The sequence below is a fragment of the Podarcis cretensis genome (assembly GCF_951804945.1).
Source record: "Podarcis cretensis genome assembly, chromosome: 14".
Taxonomy (NCBI): domain Eukaryota; kingdom Metazoa; phylum Chordata; class Lepidosauria; order Squamata; family Lacertidae; genus Podarcis; species Podarcis cretensis.
In genome coordinates, this window is record NC_137183.1 from 12227418 (window position 1) to 12254749 (window position 27332).

The 27332-nt window shown below is 47.4% G+C and overlaps 1 protein-coding gene across 1 annotated transcript in view; it reads right to left on the reverse strand.

The window, feature by feature from the left end:
• The window catches only part of TNFAIP8L3 (TNF alpha induced protein 8 like 3), a 57853-nt gene extending 37270 nt beyond the window's left edge, over window positions 1-20583 (reverse strand). Inside the window, exon 1 of the mRNA XM_079953515.1 lies at window positions 20243-20583. Coding sequence (XP_079809641.1) covers window positions 20243-20294 — 52 coding nt within the window. The 5' untranslated portion in view covers window positions 20295-20583. The remainder of the gene's footprint in view (window positions 1-20242) is intronic.
• Between the last annotated feature and the right edge of the window lie 6749 nt (window positions 20584-27332).

The window sequence follows — 27332 nt, forward strand, 5'->3', positions numbered from 1 at the left end:
ACCCCCAGGAATGCATTTGTTTCTTTAAAATGGAATGTGAGGATTACGAACCTCCGAGAGCAAAAGGGTCTTCTGCGGTTATTCAACTGCTCGGCAGAATCTATTTGCTGGAGAACAGCCTGCGGTGGCTTATGAAACTTTCCCCTCAATATGCTGCCCACATATTTTACAAAACACTTTTGAATTGTTGTGCGGCGCTAAGTCAATTCCTTTCAGCCAGGCTTCCCCTCCCTCCTAACTCCTTTGCTGACTCATGTGGTTGAATGTTAACAGAAAGTAAGTGTAGAAAAATAAATAAGAGAGTGATCAAAATGCAAACATGCGGAGGCACCCCCCCCCCTTTTTAAATTGCCACCATGAAACATGAATAAACAACCATAAACCTCCCATAAAGCTTGGAGTTGCTCCCTTTTGAAGAAAGGTTACAAATTTGAGGCTTTTTGTTTGTTGAGAGAAAGGGCAAGTATCCCATGTGGGGAGAACACTGTTGAACTGGGTTGCAGCTTGCAGGCTTCGCATAGGCTGGGTTCCATCCTGCGAGAATAGATGCTGGCTGATGAGCCTTTGACTTGGTTTAGAGTCTAGACCATGGGTAGGCAAACTAAGGCCTGGGGGCCGGATCCGGCCCAATCGCCTTCTAAATCTGGCCTGCGGATGGTCCACGAATCAGCGTGTTTTTACATGAGTAGAATGTGTCCTTTTATTTAAAATGCATCTCTGGGTTATTTGTGGGGCCTGCCTGGTATTTTCACATGAGTAGAATGTGTGCTTTTATTTAAAATGCATCTCTGGGTTATTTGTGGGGCATAGGAATTCGTTCATCCCCCCCCCTCAAAATATAGTCTGGCCCACCACAAGATCTGAGGGACAGTGGACTGGCCCCCTGCTGAAAAAGTTTGCTGACCCCTGGTCTAGACTCTTCTAATGTTGCTTCCCTCCCAGGACTAACAACTGATTTCCAGTGGCAACACAGTTTGTGTGACAGGGTTTAGAGGGAGAGCATTTACCCCCCTCCTCTGTAGGCTGAGGCCTGATTAAATGCTCTAGTATTAATAATAATAATAATAATAATAATAATAATAATAATAATTAGAATTTATATACCACACTATACCCAGGGGTCTCAGGGCGGTTCACAGAATAAAATCAAGATATAAAACCACAAAATACCTAATAGAAATAAAAACAACAACCCAAAAGCACACCTCCCTCACACAAAAAAACACATTTTAAAAGGGCATAGGATGTCAATCGGATCAACAAAAGGCTTTGTTAAAAAGGAACGTTTTTGCCTGGCGCCTAAAGGTGTATAATGAAGGCGCCATGTGAACTTCCCTGAGGAGAGCATTCCACAGAGGGGAGCCACTGCAGAGAAGACCCCGTTCTCGTGCTGCCAGCCGCTGGACCTCTCAAGGAGGTGACACATGAAGAAGTCTTGCTCTGGTGAACAACCTGGCTACTGAATTCTGCACCAGCTGAAGTTTCTGAACCGTCTTCAGAGGCTGATACATTAAATGCAAACATACACATACACACGTCACCCCCTATATTTCTCACGTACAAGAGAAAGGTATCCGTAGAAAAGAAACTCTGGTGAGGAAAATACTCTGTGGGGGGGTAGGATCTTCAAAACGGCCTACTGTGGACTGAGCAACACATTTCTCCAGAAATGTCTGGGAGAACAATCACAAACATTGCTAGGACCACTGATATGCAGGGATGGGAGGGGGCGAGGTCAAATTCAGATTGTATTTTTGAAGGCGAACCAACCTAATTTGCACTTTCCTAGAAGAACGCACAAACCTGAACTCAGCCTTTCCAAGTTGCACTTGGATTTTACAGGGCTGTTCTACAGCCAAGTAATGTGCATATATGTGTGTTAGGAGGGGGAAGGAATAGAAAAAATTAGTTAAGTTTGGGAGAATAACATACAAAAAATACAGGATGGGTATTCTGTGGCACCTGTAAAAGGGCGACTGAAGTGAGCAGGTCAGTGCATCTGGCTGCTAACCAGAAGGTTAGTGGTTCAAGCCCACCCAGGCTTATCAAAAAATAGATAAGTTGGGGAGAAGAATAACATACAAAAATACAGGATGGGCGGGTGGCACTGTGGGTTAAACCACAGAGCCTAGGACTTGCCAATCAGAAGGTTGGCGGTTCGAATCCCCGCGATGGGGTGAGCTCCCATTGCTCAGTCCCTGCTCCTGCCAACCTAGCAGTTTGAAAGCACGTCAAAGTGCAAGTAGATAAATAGGTACCACTCCGGCGGGAAGGTAAACGGCGTTTCCATGCGCTGCTCTCGTTCGCCAGAAGCGGCTTAGTCATGCTGGCCACATGGCCCAGAAGCTGTATGCCGGCTCCCTCGGCCAATAAAGCGAGATGAACGCCGCAACCCCAGAGTTGGCCACGACTGGACCTAATGATCCGGCATCCCTTTACCTTTACCTATTTTGTGGCACCTGTAAAAGGGCAAGTGAAGGTATCAGGTCAATGTGTCTGGCTCCTAACCAGAAGGTTGGTGGTTCAAGCCCACCAAGGCTTACCACCCTTCCAGCTCTATAATTCTATGATTCTACAGTTCATACAGAAGAGGGTGATAAACCACTGGCTCTGCCGATGTTCCTGAACACCAGCTCCCATTAAGACCCAGCCAGCACGGCCAGTTTTCAGCTAGGATGGGTGTTGAAAGGACAGGGGTTCGCCACCCCTCTACTAGAATTGCTGGATTCACAGACTCACAGAATTGTAGAGTGATTCTGGCCATCTAGTCCAACCCCCCTGCAATGCAGAAATCTTTGGCCAAAACATGGGACTTGAATCCACAACCCTGCCTTGAAGAGTGGAATGCTCTACCAACTGAGCTACCCCCAACTGGATTGTCACCCCCCCCCCCAAAAAAAAACCCTTTGCTGCTGGCAAACAAGATGTCAAAGTCGAGTGGAATTTAACTAAGCACTTTTTAAATTTATCCCAATAACTTAAACATAGCTCTCTAGAGGGACACGCCATCCCAGGAAAGGAAATTCTTACACATGGGGAGGGAAATTTGGTAAAGAAAAGCCGCAAGTGTCCGTTCTGCGTAAGAGATAGACATAATTCGAAACTGGTTTCAATTACAACCCCCCCCCATTCAAGAAAAAAAGGGACGATGAGAATGCTGGTCATAAAGCATGTTAAATGGTTTAAAGAAAAATGATTTCTTAGGCATTGCAAATTAGATAATAAAAAGCACTGGACAAAACAAATAAATTATACTGTGGCTTTAGAGCCTTAGTTATGATAATAAATAACGTATAAATCCGATACTGTGTTTACTGGCAACCTTTTTCTTCCCTTCCCCCTCGCCCCCCCCCCGCCCTCTGATCAAGATGAGATGATCCATCATGTAATTTAATCACCGTCATCATCATCGCCGTTTTTCGTGCCAGAAGGAAAGAGACAAAAATTGCTCGGAAGGCTGAGGCTGACAATGGACAGAATCCTGGGACAAGGCAGATAATGGGTTGAGACAACTCTGCTGCTGTGTGCAAACTCTGTCTAGGCTTCCAGCTGTCAGGCTGTCACGGGCTTCATGTCCATGGACTTTGGCTGAAGTTCTCCCAAACCCGTCTCTCTGTGTGTGTGTGGGGGGGGGGTAAGGGGTGGCGGCGGTGGGTGGCAGGGCACGGGGCCAGGATGAAGCCATTCCAGCTCCGAGATGCGATGCAGCTGAAACGCTAATTACATGCAAGCTCTCCCCGACTTACACAGCAATTTTGTAATTTGAGCACCGGGTTTCGTAAGGGCAGGAGAAGCGCCGTAACATAAGGCTTCTCCTCCCTCCCTTGTGCCTGCACACACAAACGGTAAGCTCTTTTCAGATACCACGCTTCACACTTTGCCGGGACAGCGTGGGTGTCGCCGGGTTAGCAAATACGCAAAGCGTATCATGATATATGCAACGGTTGCCTAAGCATCTCTTAGCCACGCTTTAGCAGAGGCAAGAGGCAATTTTAAAACAAGAGACACATGCCAATCGAAAGCAGAGCTGGATGGGGTCAGGCCTGGCTCTCCACCCTTGAAACACTTTGCTGTCATTTTCCTGGGTGGCAATGAAGAACCCCCACGTGCAAAATCTGCATTAGGTAGAGCCAAGCTACACAGTAAGTGCTTGCTTTTAAAAGGGCCCTTACAAGCACCCTTTCCCTGGGAAAAGTAGCTATATGGGATAGCAGACTCTCCAAATGTCCCTATCTTCCAGGAACAGTCCCAGATTTACAGAAGCTGTCCCGGTTTCTGATTTGATCCCGGAATGTCCCGCTTTTCCTTAAGACGTCTCTATCTGCACTGGAGAACTGTTGGAGGGTATGGAGTTACGTGACCCCCAAGCCAAGGTGATAAGTAACTATCCCCCATTGTTCTACCCGGACACTGAGGTCCAGCGCCAAGGGCTTTCTGGCAGTTGCCTCGCTGCGATAAGCCAAGTTACAGGGAACCAGGCAGAGGGCCTTCTCGGTGGTGGCACCCGCCCTGTGGAACGCCCTCCCACCAGAGAACAACAACTACCAGACTTTTAGAAGACATCTGAATGCAGCCCTGTTTAGGGAAGCTTTTAATGTTTGATGCATTATTGTATTTTAATATTTTGTTCGAAGCTGCCCAGAGTGGCTGGGGAAACCCAGCCAGATGGGTGGGGGTATAAATAATAGAATTATTAAAGAGCATGTCTCTATTTTCATCGGAGAACATGTTGGAGGGTTCGGGATTCTCTGTCTGTTCCCTGGCACTCTCCTCAGCCCATTCCCGCCAGGTCAGAACCCCTCACTGATCCTGCTCCACAAACTGTTCTGGGAGAAAAATAACGCCTCTTGCTTGCCTAGAAGAATGAGGAGGGGTGTGTGTGTAAAAAGCTGTCTTTTGCATGACTGGAATGCAGCCTCCCGTACAAAGTCATCCACCTCCCCCCATAGCTGCTGGCAAGGAATATTGCAGGTGACGCAGGTGAGCTAGGAGAAGCAGGAGCCCAGGTGTTTCTGGCAGGAGACAGACGCCGCCTTGAAGCTGGCACTCCCATGAAAGTGTTGGGTATGTGGTGACGCAGTTTTACGCAGTGGGAGCCTTTCCAGAGGTTTGATATGGGGCAACAGCTTCCTTAGGCTCAGGCAAGCAAACTCCACAAGCCAAGGTGAGCTTTTGAGGTCGAGGTCTCAAGCCACTCCATCAGAAGAAGAGTTTGGATTTGATATCCCTTTTTATCACTACCCGAGGGAGTCTCAAAGCGGCTAACATTCTCCTTTCCCTTCCTCCCCCACAACAAACACCCTGTGAGGTGAGTGGGGCTGAGAGACTTCAGAGAAGTGTGATTAGCCCAAGGTCACCCAGCAGCTGCATGTGGAGGACCGGGGAAGCGAACCCAGTTCACCAGATTACGAGTCCACTGCTCTTAACCACTACACCACACTGGCTCCAGTTGGTGGAACTACCTGCCAATGCATCTAGCTTGGAGACTGTCTAGCTGCCACCTCTGCATTCGCTGCTGTGGTAGTGGTGTTTCGTAGTGGCACAGTGGGGGGGGAGCATGGGGGCCGTGGCTCAGGGCACAAACTTCTGATGGGGCGCAACCAGGTGCCCCCACACAGGTGCCGGCTTCCATGAGTATCCTCACCCTTCCCTGGCAAACGGTGAGAGGGTGCAGACAGAGGGACACAGGCGAGGGGCAACCCCAGCGTGGCCTGGCCCATGCTCTTCTCCCTGGGTGTCAGGGAGATTTGCCTGCCAAGGGCCACGTCGGCCAGCCAGGCTCCCCCCTGCCCACAGGCAGGCAGATAGTGCAGCTTGGTCCCACGTGGCTCAGGTGCAGGGGTGTTTAGGTGGCATCGGCGGGTTGTCTGCCCCGGGCTCCAGCAACCCACGCTACGCCACTTGTGTTTCACATGTTGCGGCCTTGGTGGATGACCCTGCAGAGGCATCACCGCTTCCAAGGGTGGGCCAATTCACACTCCACAGAGTGATGCATGATGGGGATGAGGGGTTTCAATATCTGTGTGATTGGGTGTTGCTGGCACCACATGTGTTTGTTCTGGCTGTCGTCCTGGAGCATGTGCTGTGTGCTTGGGTCCCTGATTGGCTGCCCTGAGGTGGGCGGGGCCGGTGGGCCTGCCAGGAGCCGTGCGTGTGGATTGTGCGGTGCGGCAGAATTGCTGGACTTGGGTGCAAGTTCTGCGGCACTTGTAGCTCCTTGGATGCTGTGGATTTTGCACTGACGGATCTATCTCCCTGCTTTGGGCTCCTCTGTAAATGAACAAACTGCAATCCATGCTGCCTTTCTGCCAAAGCACTCAAGGTCGTGTGCAATTTCAGATAATGGCTTCTAGTCTGAGAGACACGATGTAAAAGTGTGGGTGGCTGGGAAGGAACGGGAAGAGAAGAGGAAATTAAGCGAAAGGCGGGTGCCACATCTTTCATGCGCTTACATAAGAAAAGCATGTCATGGTCAGGAGTAACGTTCAGCGCTGGGAGTCAATTCTAGGGCAGGAAGAGTCAAATGGCAGGTGGGCTCAACCAGGTTTGTCCTGCCATTTGTTTTGGAGTTTTGGTTGCCATGGAGTGCTTAGGGGAAAGGACGATTTGTTGTTGTTGAAAAGAAATATGAGAGAGAGAGCGAGAGAGAGAGAGAGAGCGCACACTAGCTTGTGCCTGGGAAGCTGCTAAAGAGCCACAATATGGATAGTCACATTTTCCTCAAGGATGCCCTTGAAAACAATGTTGGGTCATGATACTGCCCTGTTCCCAGGGGCATCCTGTGCCAGGAACGCAATGCGGCTTAGCCAACATGAAGCGGTGGCAAGGTTTTTCGTTGAAGGAAAAGAAGAAAAGTCCTTTTAGAGGCCATCCAAAAACCAGAGGTCCTTAAAATTTGTCCACTCTGGGCATTAATGGGTCAGATAAGCCCCGCTTTATCCAGCCCATCTAGTCCAGCATCCTATTCACAAAGCAGCCAACCTGATGACTCCTGGAAGCTCATAAACATGACATGAAGCAATAGGAATTCTCAACAACTGGTATTCAGAGGCATTCTGACATAGCCACCGCAGCTAGTAGCCTTTGATAGCACTAACCTCCGCGAATTTGCCTAAAACTCTTTTAAAGCCATCTGAGTTGGGAGCCATCACTAGTTTTTGAGGGAGTGAATTCCATGCAATGTGTGAAGAAGTCCTGTCCTGAATCTTCCAATATCCAGCTTCATTGGTACGCCCCTAGTTCTCCTATTAGGAGAGTACAGTCATGCCTTGGTTCTCAAACTGAATCTGTTCCAGAAGTCCGTTTGACTTCCGAAAACGTTCGTAAACCAAGGCGCGGCTTCTGATTGGCTGCAGGAGCTTCCTGCACTCAATTGGAAGCCGCAGAAGCCGCGTCGGACGTTCGGCTTCCAAAAATAGTTCACAAACCGGAACAGTCACTTCAGAGTTTGAGGCGTTCGGGAGCCAAAATGTTCGAGAACTGAGCTTTTCAAAAACCAAGGCATGACTGTAGGAGCAAAGGACCTCCTTTCTCCACTTTCTCCACACAGTGCAGACAATTTTCCAGGGGAAGGGGCATTTTTGCCACACCCAAAACCTTAAGAAATCTGGCACGGCTGAATACAGTGGTACCTCGGGTTAAGTACCGTATTTTTCGCTCCGTAAGATGCACCAGACCACAAGACGCACCTAGTTTTTGAAGGAGGAAAACAAGAAAAAAAATATTCTGAATCTCAGAAGCCAGAACAGCAAGAGGGATTGCTGCGCAGCGAAAGCAGCGATCCCTATTGCTGTTTTGGCTTCTGGGATAGCTGCGCAGCCTGCATTCTCTCCATAAGACACACACATTTCCCCTTACTTTTTAGGAGGGAAAAAGTGAGTCTTATAGAGCAAAAAATATGGTACTTAATTCGATCTGGAGGTCCGTTCTTAACCTGAAACTGTTCCTAACCTGAAGCACCACTTTAGCTAATTGGGCCTCCTGCTGCCGCTGCGCCGCCGGAGCACGATTTCTGTTCTCATCCTGAAGCAAAGTTCTTAACCTGAAGCACTATTTCTGGGTTAGCAGAGTCTGTAACCTGAAGCGCATGTAACCTGTACTTCAGCCTGACACCAAAGAAGGCTTAAGATGCACAAAAGGAGCTATGCTCATGAGAAGTCTTGTATCCTCAAGTCACTTGGGAGGCTCTTAGGCTAATCCACCTCTGACCTCGCAGGCTAAAAGCCTCCAGCATCTGACAGAGGAATGCTGCTCTCAGTCTCTCGGCCTATGGGCTCCTACATATTGAGCATTCCTCTGGATTTGCTTGCACAAAAGTTTCCGTGGAAGTTAGATTATATCCGGTCTTCCCTGAGCATTCCTTTCTGACCTGCTTACAGGGCAGTTGGACGACAAGCACAGTGCCGGGTTTACGTATAAGCTAAACAAATTATAACTTAGGGCCCCACTCTCTTGGGGGCCCCCAAAAATTAAAGGGAAAAAAACCTGGAAGTACAGTTCCAAAATATAAGATAAAAAACAAATAAAATAAAAATAAAATAAAACCTACATACAGCAACAGTGTTTTGTGTTGTGTAGGCTCCTATTTGTTATGTGCAAATGGCTTTAGATACCTATTAGATCCATAAATTACCTAATAATAATAATAATTATAAATTTTATTTATACCCCGCCCTCGCTAGCCAGAGCCGGGCTCAGGGCGGCTAGCACCATTAAAATTACAGTAAAAACATAATAATAATAATAATAATAATAATAATAATAATAACAACAACAACAACAATAACAATAATTATAACCAATTTAAAATACAGGTTAAAATGCAATTTAAAATGCAGCCTCATTTTAAAAGTAGCCCATAGATCAAAACCATAAGGGGAGGGAAACATAAGGGTCAGACTGAGTCCAAACCAAAGGCCAGGCGGAACAGCTCTGTCTTGCAGGCCCTGCAGAAAGATGTCAAGTCCCACATATAGCATATATTCAACACAAAAAACAGTGACAATTTGCTGTTGACAAAGGACAGCTGGACATATAAAGGGCCCCATTACCTTCAGTAGCTGAGGGCCTCATCAAACCTAAATTCGGCCCTGGACAAGTATCGTTCACCCCGACTCGTTTGAAGGGTGCTTCCAGAACTTCCCTTTAACGTTTCATTCATCCCAACAATTTTGGGTGCATTTTCCTTGCCACTTTCCAAACCACAAAAGTTTTTTATTGCGCAGATTTGATGACATGATGCTTGAATCCACTTCAGCTCTCCAAACCTGTGTTCCCGAACCCCTCCCTCCTAGTGACTCTGCCACGGTAGTTCTGGCTATTATTCCAGAAACCAGCTCTCAAGGATCTTTTTGTCCCTTTTTTCTGTTTTTGCCTTCAAGCAATGACTGACAGCATAACAATCAAACATTCCCAGAAACCCGCGTATTGTACTGAGTATAGTAAAGACGTGGGCGAGCAGAGAGCAGAGTAAAAAACCTGCTCTCAGAGAAACCTGCTGTGTGGTGGCAAACGAATAACAAGCAGTTAGCAAAACCATTGCTTTATTTTATTTCGATGAAGGAAGAGTAAAACGATTTAACAACATGTGCTGCTCCAGACTAAATAAACACTTAAGGGTCAAACCGGACATGACGTTAAGTTGTTGTTGTTGTTGTTGTTGTTGTTGTTGTTGTTGTTAATTTAATTTATATACTGCCCTATCCCCAGAGGTTTCAGGGCGGTTCATGGGGGAAAAAACCAAAATATAAAACCACAAAATATATAATAAAAATGTAAACAAAAACCCAATAACTTCCTCCCCCGAAAAAAACCTATTTTAAAAGGGCATAGGATGTCAATTGGATCAACCAAAGGCCTAGTTAAAAAGGAATTTTGCCTGGCACCTAAAGGTGTATAATGAAGGCGTCTGGCGAACTTCCCTGGGGAGAGCATTCCACAGACGGGGAGCCACTGCAGAGAAGGCCCCGTTCTCTTGTTGCCACCCTCTGGACCTCTCGAGGAGGTGACACATGAAGAAAAGTCTCAGAAGATGATCTCAGGGTCCGGGGTAGGTTCATATGGAAAGAGAGGGTCCTTGAGGTATGGCGGTTCTGAGCCATTTAAGGCCTTATAGGTCAAAACCAGCACTTTGAATTGGGCCCGGAAACTAATTGGTAGCCAGTGCAGTCAGACCAGGATCGGTGTAATAGGCTCAAACCGTCTTGAGCAACCTGGCCGCTGAATTCTGCACTAGCTAAAGTTTCTGAACCGTCTTCAGAGGCAGCCTTACATATAACGCATTGCAATAATCTAGCCTTGAGGTTACCAGAGCATAGACAACAGTAGTTAGGCTATTCCTGTCCAGATAGGGGCGTAGCTGGGTCACCAGCCAAAGCTGATAGAAGGCACTCCAGGCCACCTGAGCCTTGCGCAACAGCAAAGGATCCAAGAGGACACCCAAGCTACGAACCGGCTCCTTCGGAGGAACTGTAGCCCCATCAAATGGAGGCAAGCGCCCACCCATCTGGTCTAGGGAACCACCCACTAACTGCCTCTATCTGGATTGAGTTTCAGTCTGTTGGCTCTCATCCAGTCCATTACCGAGGCAAGACACTGGTCCAGCACTTCCACTGCCTCACCTGCAGACGTAAAGAAGAAATAGAGCTGAGTGTCATCAGCTTACTGCTGACAACGTACTCTGAACCTCCGGATAACCCCATCCATTACTTTCATGTAGATGTTAAGCAACGTGGAGGATAGGATTGAGCCCTGTGGAACCCCACATTGACGGGGCTGAAAAGCATTCCCCAAGCAACACCCTCTGGGAACCAGCAGTGTCACACACCCATAGTTCAGATAGCCACTTCAGAAGGACACCATGGTTGACGGTATAGAAAGCCTCCGAGAGGTCGAGGAGAATTAACAGGGACATGTTTCCCTTCTCTCTCTCTCGACAGAGGTCATCACACAGGGGGAGCAAAGCAGTTTCTGTGCCAAAACCGGGCCTGAACCCTGATTGAAATGGATGCAGAAAATCAGTTTCTTCAAAAGGCGCCTAGATCTGGTCTGCGGCCATTCGCTCCAGAACCTTGCCCAGGAAAGGGAGATTAGCAACTGGCCGGTAGCAGTGGCGTAGCGTGGGTTGGCAGCACCCGGGGCAAGGCAAGTAATTTGTGCCCCCTAACCCATGGATTTGCGCCCCCTAACCCGTGGATTTGCACCCCCTAACCCTAACCCCCAGATGTTGCGCCCGGTGCGGCTGGCCCCCCTGCACCCCCCATGCTACGCCGCTGGCCGGTAGTTAGTTAGGTTTCTTAAGGAGTGGTTTTACCACTGCCTCCGTCAAACAGGCAGGGACCATCCCCTCTCATAAAGAGGCATTGAACACCCCCCTGACCCAGCCAGCTGTTCCCTCCCTGCTGGTTTTTATCAGCCAAGAGGGGCAAGGGTCCAGGGTGCAAGCAGTCGTCCTGACCGATCCAAGCCCCTTGTCCACATCCTTGAGCGTTTAACAGGCAAGATTTAAGATATGCAAAGATCAATTGGGTTGTAGCAGGCAGAGAGGTCCTGCTGAGGTCCTAAGGAAAACTGTGCCTGGTAGTTGTATTGGGAGGCAATCTCCCATTGGCACCATGCTGGTGGGTGGCAAAAATGGGAGGGGGAAATGGCGTGAGTGTGGGACGGACCGAAATCTGAAGAGGAGGAAGGGGAGAAAAGCTCTCTGCAAGTGAGGAGTTCAGCCCTTCAGAAAGAGCTACCTCTTCCTTCCTTCTTCAGTCATCCTTCCTGGGAAACCCTAGGAATTTTCTCTGAGGGGAACAAGTGGTCTACTAACAAGCCACAGTTCCCAGGATCCTTTGCAATAAGACACAACTGTTTAAAGTGGGGTGCTACGTCATTAAATCTACAGTGTCAACGGGGCTTTACAGCTCCAGGCTCCAGCCCCAAAGCTCTCTGAATCTTCATTGTGTGGTTCAAACAATAAGACTGTGTGACAGGATGAATATATTTCCCCCTCTAGTATTATTATTATTAGTAGTAGTAGTAGTAGTAGTAGTACAGTGGTACCTCAGGTTAAGTACTTAATTCGTTCTGGAGGTCCGTTCTTAACCTGAAACTGTTCTTAACCTGAAGCACCACTTTAGCTAATGGGGCCTCCCGCTGCCGCTGCACCGCCAGAGCATGATTTCTGTTCTTATCCTGAAACAAAGTTCTTAACCTGAAGCACTATTTCTGGGTTAGTGGAGTTTGTAACCTGAAGCGTATGTAACCTGAAGCGTATGTAACCCGAGGTACTACTGTAGTAGTAATAGTATTAATTTTATTTCTATACTGCCCTATACCCAAAGGTTTCAGGGCGGATCACATAAAGTATATCTTTAACTGGAAGAACACACTCGCTTTTGGTTATGCAGCCGGTGGGCAGCCGGTAATGGCAGAGTGAAGGCCCAATTGTGGGACAGAGCCAACACTAAAGTACAATAGCAGTGTGTGTATGTCTATGTGTTTGAATGCTTGCTATGGAAATTGTAGTGTCACGAGTACCTATTTTCATCTTTGAAATGTCAGAAAGCCTGCTACGCATGCCGAGGTACCATGACAGACCCAACAGGGAGATTTTATGAGAAATTCTATCCCACTGCCAATGTGTTAACAGTGACTCATTTGATTTGTTCACTACACAGGGAACTGACCTGGGAGGAAAAACACATTTCTCCATCCGCTGGCTTTCCCCCCAACCTTATCTGTTTTCCATCCATGGAAAACAGCTGGTTTATAGTCTCTCTGTGAAACAGAGTTCCGTCGTCGCACCATGCCCATGCCCACTTTTCATCTGTTCCAAATTAGCTGGAAGAGTCAGAATACCACCCATGATAAAGGATTTAGCACCAGTGGAATTTGTTCTTCCTTGGGGACGTTTACCACAAGACTGAACAAAGGGAGCTATATCCCATTCTAGCTTAGGGAAACACTAGAGTACAATTAGTGAGATCTCAACTATTTCCACTATTGAATTCAATGGGGTTTACTCCCAGGCAAGTAGGGTTACGATTGCAGCCTAACCAATGTTTAAATTCATGGACACAACTAACTGGGGCCCATTCATGTCAATGGGGATACTCTGAGTAGGACTTAGCAGGATACAATCCTAAGAGAGAGAATCAGGCTTTCATTTCTTATTTATTTAAGGCATGTTTCTTTTTCTTGTTGTTTAGATGAGTCCATTTATTGGCGCAAATGTTTATTTAGCTAACAAGAAACCGCCTTTCTAAATCTGAATCCTTGCAATTGACAGTGTCTTAGCCATATGCAAGATTTTTTTTGCCCTACAAGGGAGTTCTCAACATTTATCTGTAAGTGTAAAGAGTCCCTTCTTTGGTCACCTATGGTGAGTAAGAATCACTCTCAGGGAGGAGGCAAAGAAGGTGAAGACATCTTTTTTATCCTACATCTTTTGAGACTTTATGAAGGTGAAGAAAAAGAGTCTAAATGTACCGGAAGTCGGTTTTTGTTTTGTTGTTAACTTTCAACACTTCTTTTCTGGGCCCTGAAAAGAAAAGAAAAACTGCAATATCGGCAATATGAGAAACTGCACACTGATTCAAATCAATGGCCCATATAACCCAAAAGTGTCAACACTGAATCGAGATGGGGGGCCACTAGGTGGCGCAGCGGAAGATGGCTGACAATAACATCTCTCCGACCCACACGAGGTAATTTGGAGGCTATGATGGGGGTAATTAGCCTCCTTAACCCCCCCAGGATTATGGGGGGGACGGCCCTTGCCTGCTGTGCCCTATACCACCCCCGAATTTGTGGGGGTGGGGGCACTAGGCACAAAGCCCTCCTGTGGGATTTTCGGCACTCCTCGACGCCGTCCCCGATTCGCGCCGCTGGTTGCAATGATCTTTAAAAGAAATAATTTGGACATGATTAATTGCACATACATCAAGGAAAAAGGGGAGTAAATACTGCTGACAGAAGAGATCTCTGATAACAAGACAACAATAAAATACGAGAAGAACGTCAAGATACGGTAATGACTGAGGGGGGAGGGGGGGAAAAACCTGCCTCTACCTTTTTATGTGATTTAACAAGAATCCCCCTCCCCTAATGAGTCAGAAATTAAGGACTTAAGCTGTGGATTTAAGGCTGTGTGGAGATAAACTTTCGATCCAAAGCAATGTTTCAAGATGAAGCTGGAAAGCTAAGAGTTTTGGAGTGACGCAGTCAGGAAAAAATGCCGTTCGCCATTTTGTGAGGCATTGTGGGAGCTCTTGGGTCTGGGAGGAGAAAGAGAGAAATAGAGTTGTTTACATATCGTGAATCAACTCCTCGGTGGGACTTAAGAGCGACAAATGCCAAAATTTACGATGGATAAAGTGATGTTATCTACGAAGGAGATATATGGAAACCATCTGGACTTAGTGAAGGAACGGGAAATCCACACAGGATTATTACATTTGCTATCGGCTTAAGGAGACTAACAGAAGAGATCGTAAAGGAAAAAGAGAAATTATACGAACAAGATATGATGTGGCAACACCAAGATAAGACTGGATAGAATTATGAACTTTGTTTGGACTGATTGGGACTGATTTGGACATTAACGCAGTAATAAGAAGATGATCTGAATTCCCCTTTGGATCTTGAAGTATGGGTTCCCCCAACAAAATTTAAAAATTTGGCTTTGTAATTCGGAATTTTTATGATGTGATTTAATTTGATGTTATTGGTCAGTTAATAAAAATTATTAAAAAAAAACAAAAAACACTGAATCGAGATGGAGGGCCAAAATGTCACTTTGGTGCAATTTTGCCCATTTTTTGGCATAGGTTCAGCTGCCTCTCATTGCCAAACTCAGCATGAGAGTTCCTGAGGTGAAGCCACAGCTTTTATCAACGTTTGGATGCTGGGCGCCATTTTGAACCAAGTTGGTGGTCCCAAATGTGAATTTATCCATTTTTCGCAAAGTTCTGGCTGCCTCTTAAGATATTCTCGCCAAACTCAGCACAAGGATTCCAAGGTGGGTGGGGGGCCTGTTTTAGTTGCTGTCTGGGTGTTGAGTTCCATTTTGAATCAAGATGGAGGACCAAAACATGGTTTCGGCGGACTTTGCCCAAATTTTGGCGTGATGGGTCAAAACTCACAAATTGTGCTACCCTTTTAAAACTCACAATATTCAACAAATTCCTGGGCAGTGTTAAACACCCCTCACTAGTAGGAACTATAACAAGGTGGTGTGCAACATAACAATAACACAACCATAACAACATTGGTAAAAACATTAATAACAATAAAAACAAGTATCCAAACTTGGAGTAGAGCCACTGAAATAAATACACCCGAGATAGTCATGCCCATTAATTTCAATGGGTCTACTTTGAGTAGGACTTGCGCTGGATTAAACCCACTGGTTAAAAAAAAGAGAAACATTCCAAAGACCTGTCTGAACAATACATTTTAAAAAAGTAAATAGGGATTATTCCTGCTGAACGTCTATTGGCAAGGAGTTCCACAGGGCAGGGTTTGCCATGCTGAAGGCTCAGACCCTGGTAAAGGATGACTGAACCTCAGGGGCATTGGGGAGCACCAAAAGTCTTCCACCAGAAGATCTCAGTGATGAAGATGGAACGTGAAGAACCAATTTGCCTAAATTGTTTAAGGCTTTGTGAATTAACACAAGAACTTTGTGTTACAGTTGGCAACCAGTGAAGCTCTCCCAGCAAAGGGAGTGACATGTTGCTGGTGACCTGATCCTTTGAGGATCCTGGCCGCTGGCTTCCACACTAGTTGCAGATTCCGGACCAGATTCCACTGCAGTCTATAACCCTGTCTTTTATTCTGGGCTGTCAACATCTAACAAAATGGCAAGCACATGGAGAGCCTTTAAATCAGGGGTTGTCAACCTGGCTCCTACCGCCCACTAGTGGGAGTTTCAAGATTCTAGGTGGGCGGTAGAGGGTTCTACGGCACAAGCTGAATCCTCCTTCCATCGAGCACTGGTGGGCGGTAAGGAACGTTTACCATCAATAAAGATGCATTAGTGGGTATAAAAAGGTTGACTACCCCGCTTTAAATGGTGGCCAATATTGGTAACCTTAGAACTAGACTACTGCAACATGCTGTACCTGGTTTGGAAGCTGCAGTTTGCGCAAAACTCATCTGCTAGGGTGCTTAGCGGGGCACCCAGTTCTACACCAGCATCGAAAGATCTGCACTGGCTGTCTGTTATACAGTGGTACCTCGGGTTACGATCTTAATTCGTTTCGGAAGTCCGTTCTTAACCTGAAGCATTCTTAACCCGAGACGTACATTCCCTACATAGGCCTCTCATGGCTCCGGAAGAGGAATTGCATTTGTATCCTGGGGCAAAGTTTGCAACCTGGGACACCTACTTCCAGGTTTGTGGAGTTTGTAACCCAAAGGTTTGTAACCCGAAGCGTTCGTAACCCAAGGTACCACTGTAGTGACATGGACCGACACTCAGGCTGGTTGAAGCCTTGTAGAAGACAAAACCACCCCAAGTTAGCTATGCTCTTGTTAAACACAAATCTTCACTAAGCCACCTTCACAACATATCTGAGGGCACTTGCACATCACACCCAACTGCGAGACACTCTTTCAGTGCCAATGAGCCAAATCCCCAACATTATAGCCCAGTTTGTACAGCAAGAGAATCTTGATCTCAGGGCTGCAGGTTCCAGCCCAGCTTTGGGCAAAAGCTTCCCGAATTTCAGAGAGTTGGACTAGATGAGTGTCCTGGTCCCTTCCGACTTTACAATTCTATGATTCTATGAGCAGCCTTTGTAGTAGGCCACCTTCCTTTAGAGTCGGCCCTAGAATTGCTCATTTCAAACTCTTGGCTGACTTAAAGGTAAAGGTAAAGGGACCCTGACCATTAGGTCCAGTTGTGGCTGACTCTGGGGTTGCGGCGCTCATCTTGCTTTATTGGCCAAGGGAGCCGGTGTACAGCTTCCAGGTCATGTGACCAGCATGACTAAGCCGCTTCTGGCAAACCAGAGTAGCGCACGGAAACGCCGTTTACCTTCCTGCTGGAGTGGTACCTATTTATCTACTTGCACTTTGACGTGTTTTCGAACTGCTAGGTTGGCAGGAGCAGGGACCGAGCAACAGGAGCTCACCCCGTCACGGGGATTTGAACTGCTGACCTTCTGATCGGCAAGTCCTAGGCTCTGTGGTTTAACCCACAGCGCCGCCTGCGTCCCCACCTTGGCTGACTGACACCTTGCTTTATTCCTTTATTACAGCATCGTCCTCAGCGTTCAAAATTCACCAGGCGCCAGGGTGCCAGGATAGCAGCGTCTGATGTCTCCACCATCTGGAGTTCCATGCCTGGGGATCCTTGGAACCCTGACTGTTTTCACACACTGGCAACACATCCTGTAGAATTCCACCCATTATATTTTATCTGCCCAATCAGACTGAATTTCAGAAACAAAAAAAGTTGTATTGAAAAATACGGCTTTTGGGCTGCCTGGCCCCCAAATGGCAACTAGACATTCCATGTTGGTGACTGCAACCCTGGTTTAAGGAGCCATTTCTCACCTAGCTTATATATATCTGAGTTTCTAGCACTGCCACAAGGCCATAGCTGAATGGCAACATCAACTTTGCATGCATAAGGTCTCAGACTCCATTCCTGGCACCTCCAGGTAGGCCTGGCACAGACCTCCATTTGAAACCCTGAAGAGCCACTGCCAGCCAGTGCATGCAGCACTGAGCTATATGGACCAATGGTCTGACTCTCTAGAAAGGCAGCTTTCTAAATCCCACCTGTTTATTATTACATTTCTATCCCACCTTTTTTCTCCAAGGAGTTGGAGGTGGTGTACATAGTTATCTCGGCCTCCTCATTTAATCCCCACAACAACCCTGCAAGGTAGGTCACTGACTGAGCTTTGCGGCAGAGGGGGGATTCGAACCCTAGTCTGCCAGGTCCTAGTCCAGCCCTCTAACCACTACACCACACTGGCACGTGGATGATCGACAGGACCAACTGGGAGTGGGGGAAGACTACCTCAGTCAGGCTGCAAGGCAGCCGAATCATGGAGTAAGCATGGAGAGGTTTTGAGGGCAAGGATGGCTAATCTGTGGCTCTCCAGGTGTTGCAGGACTCCAAAAGTCATCAGCCACAGCCAGCAAGGCTCAGGCATGAGGGAAGCTGCAGTCCAGTGAGATCTGAAGGACTGTAGGTTCCCCAACTGCCTAAGCGGTCAGATTCAGAACAGGTTACATGAAAGCAGGCGGTTGTGGGGAGTCTCTCTCAAACTGCCAAGGAACCGCCAACATCCCCCACATCTGGAATCACTGAATTGTAGAGTTGGATGGGACCCCACGAATCATTTAGTCCAACCCCTGCAGGGCAGGAAGCACAGGTAAAAATTTTGCCACAAGAAGTGGGGCTTCCAGGCACCTCTCAAACAAATGCTGACACTGCTCAGGGATAGAGCAGATGTTTCGGATGTCTCCTTGCCTGATGCCGGTCAGTGCAAGACAATACTCAGTTAGATGGAACAATGGTCTGAGTCTGTTTAAGGCTTCTTCTCCCTTTGTTGCTTGTGCCTAAGTTGTGAAGTACAACACGAAGCAGCAACTTCCAGCCAGGGAACATATTTGTGGTGTTGTTGTTGTTGTTCTTAAAAACCCCCACTACCACCCATCTTCTTTCCAAACAGTCCAAGGCAGCACACATTTTCCACATCACAACAGCCCTGCAAAGTAGGCCAGGCAGAGACATTGTGACAAGCCGAGGCTCACCCACTAAGCTTCATAACTGAGTCGGGATTTGAATCCAGGGTTCCATATTAGGTACAAAGTAGGTAGCTCAGCCTGGATAGCTCGGCTGGTTACAGCATGGTGCTGATAACGCCAAGCTGGATGGGACATATTCCTGCCTTGTGAGGGGTTGGACTAGATTCTATGAGATTGCCATGCAGTGATGGTCACCGACCTGAATGGCTTTAAGAGGGGAACAGACACGTCATGGAAGAGGAAGCTTCAATGGCTGCTACGGTCATGAAGGCTATGTTCTCCTTCCATTGTTAGAAGCGCTATATGCCTCTGTAGTAGGGACTTTTTATCATATGTGGTGGGAATGTAAAGAAGTTTTAAAGTTTTGGGAAATGATATATAATGAACTGAAGAAAATGTTCAAAATGACATCTGTTAAAAAACCAGAAGCATTTTTGTTAGGGATTGTAGGACAAGACCTGCCAAGGAAAATAAAGAATTAATTTATGTATGCAACAACAGCGGCAAGAGTCTTGATAGCACAAGGATGGAAGAAGAATGAGGAAACCCCCTACAAAAGAAGAGTGGCAAGAGAAACTGATGGATTATGCAGAACTGGCTAAATTGACATACAAACTACGAGATAAGGACAACTGTGACTTTAAACAAGAACGGGAACTTTTTACAAATTACTTAAAAAGACAACAAAATGAATTGGACTCCTTGGCAGGTTTTGAATAAACACACACAAATTTATTGATTGATAACATGGCAGATAGATAACGTAGGAGTTGCATAATTTTATAACATGCAGAGAATAATATGTGTTGAGAAATCAGAGAGAGGAGCTCAGGGAAGTCTCTGGGGGAGGGGGGAGGTTTTGGGGATGGAAAAAGGGGGGAAATAATGAATATGATATGTTTTGATAAGTTGTTATGTTGAAATTGCTGCTGTTCCACCAGAGACAACTAATTGCATATCCGGCAGAAATTCATTCTGGAGGCAACGGGTTGCTCACATATCAGAATATATCCTCCTGTTAACACAGCCTCCACCCCGTCCTTTCAAAACCCTCTGTCACCGCGCCACTAATAACAACACCGTGCCTCTCTGAGCATGCACAGAGTACGTTCCTCCTCCCAACCCAGCCGCCAAAGACCATGCAGGAACTCTGAAGAGATGCAACCTTCCACAGAAGACCCGCCCACGTCCAACTGAACGCGGTGGTGATGGATATGATTCATTCAGGGTGCAAAAGAGCCGGGGGTAAAGGTACGAGTGCCGCTTCCAAGCCCCTCTTCTTTCTAGCAATAACCCGACCCCCCTCCCTAGATCTTCCCAGTTTGCGGTGGCTTGGAAGCGGGCAAGGAAACGCGCGCGCCCCAGCGCCAAATCAACTGCCTGCCCTTTTCCTCCCTGGTCCTCCCTCGTGGCAGCAGCCCGGGCTAGGCAAGAGCCTCTCTCTCTTCCCAAAAAAGTGTCGGCCTCTTTCTCTCTCTTTTTTTACCTGCTGAAGAGACCAGCTCCCCCTCGCTCAGCTCTCCGGAATCCGAATCCATGGTGACGCGGCGGAGCAGCTGCCCGGGTTCCGCGTCTCCAAGAGCGCAAACGCCTCGTCTCGGCCGCTTGCGAGAAGTCGGGCGCCCAGATTACTTGGAGAAGGAGGGAGGGACAAGGAGGGCGGTCCGGTCCGGTCCGGTCCGCCTCCTCCTCCTCCTCCTCCTCCCAGCCCAGTGCCGGGTCAGCTCCGCCACATGCAGTAGCAAACCGCCGCCTCCTCCTCCTTTTCCTAGCAGCGAAACGCGTCGGGCTGCTGGCACAGGCGGAGCCAAGAGGCTGGCCGGCCGGCGGCGCTGGCTCGTCTAGGGGCAGCCTGGGGAGGGGAGAAGGAAGAGGGGCTGGGGGTGGGGGAAGAGCTCAAGAAGCAGGAACAGTATTTTCTCCCTGGTTCTCCTCGCTGCCCCTTGATGTGAGATCCAGCTGGATCGTTTTCCAGCAACTCCCTCCTCCTCTCTCTGGGCGTCTCCACATTACTTCCCCGTGCATTCCCTTATACCGAGCGCGTAACTCAAAGGATTGGGAGGACCCGAGGATCGCGCTCCCTCGTGGGGAACCTTTGTGGGGCGGCGGGGGGTGGGGAGAAGAGAGGGATGGCCAGTGGAGGGATGGAGGGGCCATAGGTGTGCAAGGGAGGGCAGAACTTAAAAGGCAGGCCAGCGAGTAAGAAGCAGAATAAGCCGTGCAGGGGACTTGAGAGCGCGGAGCAAAGGCCAGTGGGGTGTGTGGTCTGGAGTCAATGGTGCAAGTAAGGAGTCAAAGAGCTTGCTGGATCAGGCCCATCTAGTCCAGCATCCTTTTTCTCACAGTGGCCAAGCAGATGCTTCACTGGGAAACTTGCAAGCAGGATTCAAGCACAAGCACCCTCCAAGATTTCTCCAGTGAAAACAGGGAGATTGCCCCAGCCACTCTGAGCAGCTTCCAACATATATAAAAACATAATACAGTGGTACTCTGGTTAAGAACTTAATTCGTTCTGGAGGTCTGTTCTTAACCTGAAACTGTTCTTAACCTGAAGCACCACTTTAGCTAATGGGGCCTCCCGCTGCCGCGGCACAATTTCTGTTCTCATCCTGAAGCAAAGTTCTTAACCTGAGGTAATATTTCTGGGTTAGCGGAGTCTGTAACCTGAAGCGTATGTAACCCGAGGTACCACTGTAAAACTTTTTAAAAACCTTCCCTATACAAGGCTGCCTTCAGATGTCTTCCAATGGTTGTGTAGTTACTTAACTCCTTGCCTCGGGGGTTGCATAACTCCATACATACCCTCCCACATTTCTCTGATGAAAATAGGGACATCCAAAGGAAAAGCGGAGGGACGTGGGTGGCACTGTGGGTTAAACCACAGAGCCTAGGACTTGCCAATTGGAAGGTCAGCGGTTTGAATCCCCACGACGGGGTGAGCTCCCGTTGCTCGGTTCCTGCTCCTGCCAACCTAGCAGTTCAAAAGTAGGTCAAAGTGCAAGTAGATAAATAGGTACTGCTCTGGCAGGAAGGTAAACAGCATTTCCGTGCCCTGCTCTGGTTCGCCAGAAGCGGCTTAGTCATGCTGGCCACAAGACCCGGAAGCTGTACGCCGGCTCCCTCGGCCAATAAAGCGAGACGAGCGCCGCAACCCCAGAATCAGCCACGACTGGACCTAATGGTCAGGGGTCCCTTTACCTTTTAAGGAAAAGCAGAGCATTCCAGGGTCAAGTCAGAAACTGGGACAGCTTCTGTAAATCTGGGACTGTCCCTGGAAAATAGGGACACCTGGGGGTCTGAGCACAAGAGCACTTTCTCCTGTGGTTTCCAGCAACTGGTAATCAGAAGCATTGCTGATTCCAAGTTGAGCATAGCGAAGATAGCCCTCTCCTCCAGGAATTTCTCTAATCCTCTTTCAATGCTATCGAGGTTGGTAGCCGGCCCTGCTGAGCAGGTTCCAGAGTTCAGCTGTGTGCTGTGTGTTGGAGCACTTTTCCTTCCCTCTCTTTCTGATGCTCTGCTTTGTGTCAGTTGCTTAAGCAGCCAAAATGGTACCACCTGCACACTCAACAGTGAGGAGCAGCCTAGAACCTGGTAGGCAGGAGAATGGGGTGTGTGTGCAAATTAGAATCAGTTGGTTCTGCCTGTTGTTGGCTTTGGCTCCACCTGCTGTTGGCATCTTAGCCTTCCAGTCTCGATGGTCGGCTGCCACTGCCAGGGACACCATTGTTCTTCTTCCTTCTTTTCAAAGCATAGCTCCGCATGTCCAAAGGCAAGTGAGCAGAGCAGGATATTAGTCACCATAGCATTTCAATGATTTGCAGGGAGCAAAGTGCTGATCTCAATTTGTTAAGACTTTAATGACTGCGCTGGGGCTAAAGAGGAAAACATACTGTAAACCAAACGCTAATAATTAGGACTTGCTGGTTCCATAAGTGCTTTTGATTTGCTGTCCTGATGCTGGTGCATGGAGATTTCTGGTCCAGACCAAGCTCTCCACATGAACCAAAGCAAGTGTTAACAGCTGTTAATGACAATTAACACCATTGATTTAACTTCATGATGATGATTATTATTCTCTCTCTGTGCTTTTTAACCAGAATGACTTCACAATTCAAGGTGATTCATGACAAGAGTGGCCAACATTTTAAAAAACCTCCTGTGTTGGGACTTTTAACAGGAGCTTAATTTGCAGACCTTAGCTGGTGATGATGGGAGATACTTATCTCCATTCCGCAGTGGTGTAACATGGGTTGCAAGCACCCGGGGCAAGACAAGTATTGTGCCCTGTAACATATGACAGCACTGGTGTGGCAATTGCAGCCCACCCACCTCCTGGATCAGCTCCCCACCCATTTCTTCCTTTTCACCTTCCATTAAATGCAGATCACAGCAACTATCCCCCCCAGCGCCCCCCCCCCCATATAAACAGCCCAACAAAATATGTGCCTTTCACCTGATGGAAGAAGCGAAGGAAATAAAGCACGGCAGTGCAATTGTGAGACCACGGTGGGTGGGATTTGAGGCGTTCCCTGCCTCTTGAGAGAGGCACAGACTGAGGGGGATGGCATGCTATTTTTTTTATTTTGAAATTTTGTGCCCCTAATACTTTTTCACCTGGGGCAACCACCCCTGTGCCCCTGTGCACACACTACACAACTGCCATGCTGGGAAAAGTTTCCCTTCTTAGTTTATACCATCCTGAATTACTATGGAAGGCCCAAGTATAGTCCAGGGAAGGGGGTTATTTGGTCAGGTAGGAGCAGAACCACCATCCTACACAGCCCCGCTCACTACTGTGATCCAGAAGGATGTCACAGTTGGTGACCTCAGAAGCTGCTCAAAGATCCAGGAGAACCAAGAGGAGTGTGCTCCTTCCTACTCCTGTCCTGTTAGAGCAGCGGTTCTCAGCTTGGTCACCAGATGTTGTTGGACTACAACTCCCATCATCCCTGAGCCTTGCTAGCTAGGGATGATGGGAGTTGTAGTCCAACAACATCTGGGGACCCACAGGTTGAGAACCGCTGTGTTAAAGGACATCAGTCAGGGCAATCAGGCCATTTCAATGCCAAAACGGGGCCTTATGCCAGACTGAAATGGGTTTGGATAGATAATCAGCTTCATCCAGGTATCCCTGAAGTTGCCTGGTAACCAGTTTCTCCATCACTTTGCCCAGACATGGGATGGCTTGCTCTTATAAGTCAAGATGGGCAAAGGTCAATAGAACAACAATTGGCTTACACACTTGTAGGTGCCCTGTCCACATCTTCAGGTTGCAACAACTGAATCTGATCCTAAGTGAACTGGGGATCCTGTGAATGGTGAGGGTAAAGGGTGCAGAGAGTTGCTAGGAGACCCCTCTTCCCCTTCCAAGACTACAATTCCCAGAGTGGTTTCATGATCCACCTCTCTTCACAGGGAACACTGGGGATGGTATGCCTTTGAAGGGATTTCCTAACAACTCTCAGCAGCCTTAACAAACTACAGTTCCCATGATTCTTTGGGGGAGCCATGGCTGTTTAAAGTGCCCTGATATTGCTTTCAGCGTATAGTGCTTTCATCTTTATTTGAAGATAAAGTTGCTCACCCAATGTATCACAGCAAGCATCTGAAGAGTTAGTTGTTCTGGTGTTTGGATCTTTCTAACCAATCCACTCACTAATCCAGGCTTCGTCAACCTTGGCCCTCCAGATGTTTTTGGCCTACAACTCCCATGCTCCCTAGCTAGCAGGACCAGTGCTCAGGGATGATGGGAATTGGAGTCTCAAAACACCTGGAGGGCCGAGATTGAGGAAGCCTGCACTAATCCATATCCCCATCATGGGGAAGAATGCGACCAGGTAATCAGTCTGTCTTCTCAGTCTGCTGCCTAGGTGCTGCAAATGGTTGCTGGGCAACTTCAGAGTTCCTGTTCTCTCCCCGTATGGTTGTCTCTAAATGAAACCTGGGGCTACACAGCCATGAATGTAGAAGACACCTTCAACATGAGGCTCTTAATCACAGGTTGTGGGTTTGAGCCCCATGCTGGGCAAAAAGATTCCTGAATTACAGGGGGTTGGATCCGTGTGATCCTTTCCGACTCTACAATTCTAGCATTCTATGGAAGATCAAGGGCTCTAAAGCAAGACACAGGGTCACCCTTGCTCTCTACTTGTCATGCGTCATGGGACGCAGGTGGCACTGTGTTCTAAACCACTGAGCCTCTTGGGCCTGCCGATCAGAAGGTTGGAGGTTCAAATCCCTGCGACGGGGTGAGCTCCCGTTGCTCTGTCCCAGCTCCGGCCAACCTAGCAGTTCGAAAGCCCACCAGTGCAAGTAGATAAATAGGTACCACTGTGGCAGGAAAGTAAACGGCATTTCTATGCGCTCTGGTTTCCATCACGGTGTTCCGTTGCACCAGAAGCGGTTTAGTCCTGCTGGCCACATGACCTGGAAAGCTGTCTGTGGACAGACGCCGGCTCCCTCGGCCTGAAAGCGAGATGAGCACCATAACCCCATAGTCGCCTTTGACTGCACTTAACCGCCCAGGGGTCCTTTACCTTTACTTAACAGGGGGGCAGTGGGTCTAGTGCCCTTTGGGACTAGTAGGGGCAGGGAGGTCACCAGTAGGTGGAGGCAGAGACAGGCAGAGCAAGGACCAATGGCAGTGCCAACAGAGGGCAGATCCATGCAATTTAATGCACATTGAATGCGCAATGATCTCCCAACAGACTCACTTGGCATCCATATAGCTGCCGTTTTAGTGCCAGTCTGAGCTTCCTTTGTTGTCCCAGCCCATTTAAGACTGTGGTGTTTTATCAAAGTTTGGGAAATATGTAAAGAAATCACCAGGGGTATCCCAGCTGGCTCAGGAAATTAATTGTTTTGTATTTACAGAAGGGAGGGGCATGGCAAACTACTTCTGCTTATAAGAAAGTGATGTGATAAAGTTTAAAGAATTTTACTTGATTGAAGGCGTATTTAAGTCACATGACCAAACAGTAGAGAAGATGGTGGCGCCAGTTTCTCGTTTTATCAATATTTACAATTAAGAAATTATATTTTAAAAAGCTATTTTGATTTTAACAGGGGTCTTAGGCCATTCAGGAAAAGGCTACTATTTATGCAGCAGAAAGCCCAATTATAGAAATGTATATAATTTTAAGGGAAGCAGATCATGATAACGACAATTGGGGGTGGGGAATCCAAATGAGAAAAATAAGTTAATTGGGTTATATTTAGTGTTCCACCCCCCATTCTTACTACAACCAAAAAACAATTACCTGCTGATATTTTCCAGTTTCTTTCATCTTTTAAAAAACCTTTACAAAATACATTTCTAGTGGAATGCTCCTTACTGACAGATTTATTGCCTTTGTACAATGCTCTCTTGTTCCAGACTGTAGTATGTAAAAGGAGATATATTTAGATGTAACGATATTGTGCCCGTATTTTTAAACTCCCCAACTTTCCAAACTAGGAATCACAGCCTGGCATGTTGTGTTGTTACTTATTCATATAAATCAGTCTCTTTGTACTAAACACCTCGCTCCGGTTCTTAAAATTCCTTCTGTGCGTGTGGTGTGATTTGTTTGTGATCCATCATTCATTAAAAGGTTTGGCTTGCTCTACTGCAAGAGATGGAGCTGTTGCTAAATGCAAATGAGGCAGCCCACACAGACTTCCTCTTTGCCTGTTCCAAATATCTGAGACTGGCCAGCTTTAGCTGGAGATGGGGTTCTACATCAGCTGTCTGAAGACTCAGATCTAGAAATACACTGCACATCTTGGATGATACAGGAAATCACAGAGAGCCCTAAAATTTCTCCTCAGTGTTCTGCTGCCCCTAAAAATGCAGCATGTTGTAGAGCTGGACCCTAATCCTTACAAAAGTGAGTCTGGCAATATAATCAAGCCAGTGTGGTGTTGTTCAGAGGGACTTCTGGGTAGGTTTGCCAGCTCTCCAGTATCCCAATGCCTAAATAGGAAGTAGTGATCTCTGTTAGAGAGGTTTGGAAGAGAGCTTCTTTACTCTCCCAATGCTGCAACACATGAAAACTTGGTTAGATTTACATCTGTCCTCACCCATCTTTAAACAAATGTTCCCTACAAAAATACCTAGGCTAGAATAAATCACAGACAGTTACTTTTGCAAATAAGGGAATATTCTACACAGAGTCTCAGGAGTTACAGCAGACATGTCTCCATCCATTGGCAGAAAAATTAAAGAAGAAAAGGTTCCAAGCAACTTTTTAAAAAATAACTTGGTTTCCTTAAAGAAGAATCATGCCATCTGCAGGCAGTAAAAATATTCTTTTAGAGAAGTATTTCACTTGGTTTTTCTACATGACCTGGGAACCATTCCACATGGCTTCTTACTCATTCCAGGAAGCAGGAGAGGCAGGGAGAGAAAGAGGGAAAGAAAAGGCTGATGGGAGCCTGCTAAGCCACACTCACTGGATACGAGCTCCGGGGTCAGGTTAACCCTTTCATGCATGCAAGTGTGAATCAGTAACGGTATATTACAACAATAACATGGGGCAGGGTATAGTGATGGCTGGGGGCTGCAAAGGACAAAAATATGATCCCTAGCTGGG